General features: G+C 46.8%; 1 protein-coding gene across 1 annotated transcript in view; it reads left to right on the forward strand.

The window, feature by feature from the left end:
• The window catches only part of LOC105567762, an 86,425-nt gene that overhangs the window by 21,931 nt on the left and 60,645 nt on the right, over nt 1-3,849 (forward strand). The window contains exon 3 of the mRNA XM_012022875.1: nt 1,535-1,593. Coding sequence (XP_011878265.1) covers nt 1,535-1,593 — 59 coding nt within the window. The remainder of the gene's footprint in view (nt 1-1,534; nt 1,594-3,849) is intronic.

The raw sequence follows: 3,849 nt of genomic DNA on the forward strand, positions 1-3,849 counted from the left end.
TATTTTAATTTGTCATCTTCGATACGGTAGGAACTAAATTGCTCGCAATCAATTGCGGCTAATTGAGTAAGAACGTCGCTCTGCGTTACTTTCGCACCGTCGATCGCTAAAATCGCAGGAAATGGCATAATCTATTTTTACGCGTTTGTATGACAAAAACAAGCGAGCTTAAGACGTAGAGACAAGCGCATTTTAATTTGTCAGCTTTGATACGGTAGGAATTAAATCGCAATCATTTGCGGCTAATTGAATAAGAACGTCGCTTTGTGTTTCTTTCGCACGGTCGATCGCTAAAATCGCAAAAAATGGCATAATCTATTTTTACGCATCGCACGAAGAGTTATCATTTTGTCAGCCTGTCCCTGACTTATGCATGTCATCGACGACGACCGCGATGCGTTATCGGTGACGGACGACAAAGTTTAAAAGTCGGCAATGGTTAAACCTGTCTTTACCGTCGAAATCAATGCACGCAGCATTGTCGGAAGCCTATAAGAAAATTATTAGCGAATTTAAGCGCGTTTCGATCTGCTCCCTCGATATACCGCGAGCAGACTCCACGATTCATTGCCGAGACGTTGACGGTCACAGTCGATTGAGATTTAAATTAAATGCGCGGTAAGTCGCGTATCTACACATATCGGATTTTCATCGCCGGACAAGTTGCAGAAGATAATTGCGACGCTCGTCCGTCAATTTTCAAATTTGCCTGACGCTTCCGCGAATTAGAGCGCCGTCGATTTCGATGCTCGCGCGAATGCCTGATCGGCGAGTCGCGAGCGGAAGACGCCTCGTCTTCGATTATCGTCGTTTACGTCGCCGGCTCTTTGTACCGCAGGGACGCCTTACGTGCCCGAGTATGTATATCCGCGCCGCAACGCAAATCGGTGCACGCGAGCTCGCTCGCCGCGCGCGTACACGCACCCGTATATTGACACTTGTGCGGTGCAGCGGCGTGTGATGCGTCGGCATAAACGCGCACGGTTCGTTGCTGCGACCCGGCGTGCACACGCGCGCGGGTACGCGCGCGTGAAATCGACCACGTGTGCTCGCCGCCGTCGTTATCGTCGCCGTCTACAGCGGCGGGCGCGGATAGCGATGCCGCGCGGGGAGCGGATTGGCCGGGGTACACGCACGCATACTAATTAAAAGGTGTATTATCGCGCACGTCGCGGGAAGATGTGCTAATTACGTCTCGAAGGAGAGGTCTTTTGCGTCGCGTTGGGGCACCACGAGTGAATGAAAGCGCGAATCTCGCGCGCGCGCGCCTGCTTTCTCTCCGTCCTCTGAAAAGACCTCCCGGTTCCTCTCACGCTGCCTTGAATCGGCGTGCTTGGGTTATACCTTCGACCCCGCGCGGCATTATCGCGTCGCAAAATTGCCCGCCCGCTTCCGCCGTGAAGACATTATCTGCGTACTCGTAGCATAATCGTTATTGTACCGGTGTTGAAGAAAAGAGGGAAAAAAAGCCGAGCTACCGTTCGTTAAGGAATGCGTACATCCGGATCTCTGACGCTCCGTTTCTTCTGTCTAGATTGACGAATGACGCCGTAGCAGAGGGCTGGTTGGTGCGCGGATACCGGGACGCAAGAGGTGAGTTTCATGTTAAATTCAGAGGTGGATAGAGAAAAGTCCCCTATTATGAGATGGGCTTCTAACGTGAGACAGCAGGTTTCCATATTCGATCACAAATCTTGTTTCACGACGATTACATGATTTAACAATGAATTTTCCACTAAACCGATTTCACTTGAAGAGCAATAAATTCATGGTGGAAATAGATATTGCTTATTAATTTAACAGAAACCCGCTATCGCATATTATGAACTTGTCTCGTCAGAGGTAGATAGAGAAAAGTCCCCTGTTAACAATGAATTTTCCATTAAACTGATTTTACTGCGGGAGCAATAAGTTCACGGTGGAGAGCCAGTAGATACTGCTTATTAATTTAACAGAAACCCCGCTGTCCCATATTAGGAACTTGTCTCATAATAGGGGGACTTTCCTCTATTAATCGCAGATTTGAAATCGATCGCGCGAGTTTCGGGATCCTGTCGCGATCAATTCAATTCCACGGAACATATGAGTCATCAGTATCGGCTAACGATGGCCACTGAGTATTGGCTAGGATGTTTAGTGTTTTGTCCATGTGACTTTGGCTGCTACTGCTCGCGACTGAAAACATGTATGGATACGACGGTTTCCGGATGCTACATCATAAAATTGATTACAAACGGAAGATAGCGCTTTGCTGTAATTCAGCATCGAATAAAAATATTGTTTATAAAAATTTACTTTTACGTGAATTAACGATAAGTGCACGGCAGGCCAACACGGTAATTTATTGACAACGGGAACGCGACAAATTATTCATTCTTACCATTATAGCTTCATTCATTTTACTTTTTTCGTGAATAATTTTGCGTATAAGTACATAGCGATTAAAAAAGCAGGTTTTTTAGTATAAATAAATACGATTGTTTTATACGCGGGTGCAATTGCAGTTATATAATTCACGACAAAAACAAAAAGTTATCAATATTCGTATTAAAAAAGAATCGCTCGCGAATACGATGAACATTTAACTTGGTGTTTTTCTTAGCAACTTATACATTTATTTTGTTTACTCTTTTCCTTATGTATTATTTTGCAACTGCATAAAACGCCTTTTTACATTAGGTTTTACTGTGGCGCACACAGCTGTTTCTCTATAATTCTATTAATTTATTGATTTGAATCTGTTTTCGAGGCGCAGTCTATATTTTGCGAGCTAATTTTAAATATTTTTTTTTAGCAATACATATCTCTCACATACGTCCGTGGCGTTGTAACGTACAAAATTTAAATATGGCAGAAAAATGATGTGAATATTTCTGATTTTGTCATGATCAGTATACATAGTGTAAGAAAGACGATACGAATATATAATATAATACATTGAATGATAACACAGCGCGGAATATTAGATAACGCTTGTAATAACCAGATAGTAGGTGGCTCGGTCCATCCATACAAAAATCACGAACCGCCACTCGCGCCGCTTCCTCTTTCAACTTCCGCGGGGTTCTCATCTTTCTCCCGGGGATTATACATGCGGAAAGTCGAGATCTTTCCATAATGCGGTCGATGCTTAGAATTTAAAATGCATTTACACCGTCGCGCTCGCCGCGTTCTCTCTCCTTCGCCCCGTCTCGTTTCTTCTCTTCCTTTGCCGTTCTCCATCTCGCCCTCCTCCTCCAGTGCCGCACGCGCCTATCTCATTCCACTTTCCAAGACCACGGGCTCCCCCGCCCACTCGTTCAACAAACGACATATGTGTCTTTATGAACGGTATGTGGAGTAGACAAGTGCATTAAAACCTCGGGCGTTAGTTCAAGCTTCAAGAGGGACGAGGATGACTGGGTAGCAGCGGCAGGGCGGATGGAGGGCTCAGGAGGATACACAAAAGAATGCAAAGTAAGAACCACGACCTCCAACCCCCCTCCCCGACAATCCACTTCGTATTCTCTTCTAGCCGCACCCTCCTCCTCCTCCTCCCTCGTCGCTTACCTGCATAACCGCGTTTCATGCGCTCCTCCTCCTCTTCTTCCTTTTCGTATCGTTCCTTCTGTGCGCCGGAGGTTACAGCGCATTATCATACAAGGCGACACTGCGCCTCGTCTTCCCTTAATTGTTTCCCGGTCTCGCCACGTCTCGCGGGAGGGACGGCCACCCCAGCGACACGTTCTTGCCGCGATCAGCTCGCTCAAGTGCGAGAACGACGCCAGGGAGTGTTATCTCTTTTTGCGCGCGCGAGTCGAAAGCACGAGGCAGGGGGAGGGCGGGGGGGGGGGGGGAGAGTGAGGTAGA

The sequence above is a fragment of the Vollenhovia emeryi genome, unplaced genomic scaffold (assembly GCF_000949405.1).
Source record: "Vollenhovia emeryi isolate VEMERY1.0 unplaced genomic scaffold, V.emery_V1.0 DF939135.1, whole genome shotgun sequence".
Lineage (NCBI taxonomy): Eukaryota > Metazoa > Arthropoda > Insecta > Hymenoptera > Formicidae > Vollenhovia > Vollenhovia emeryi.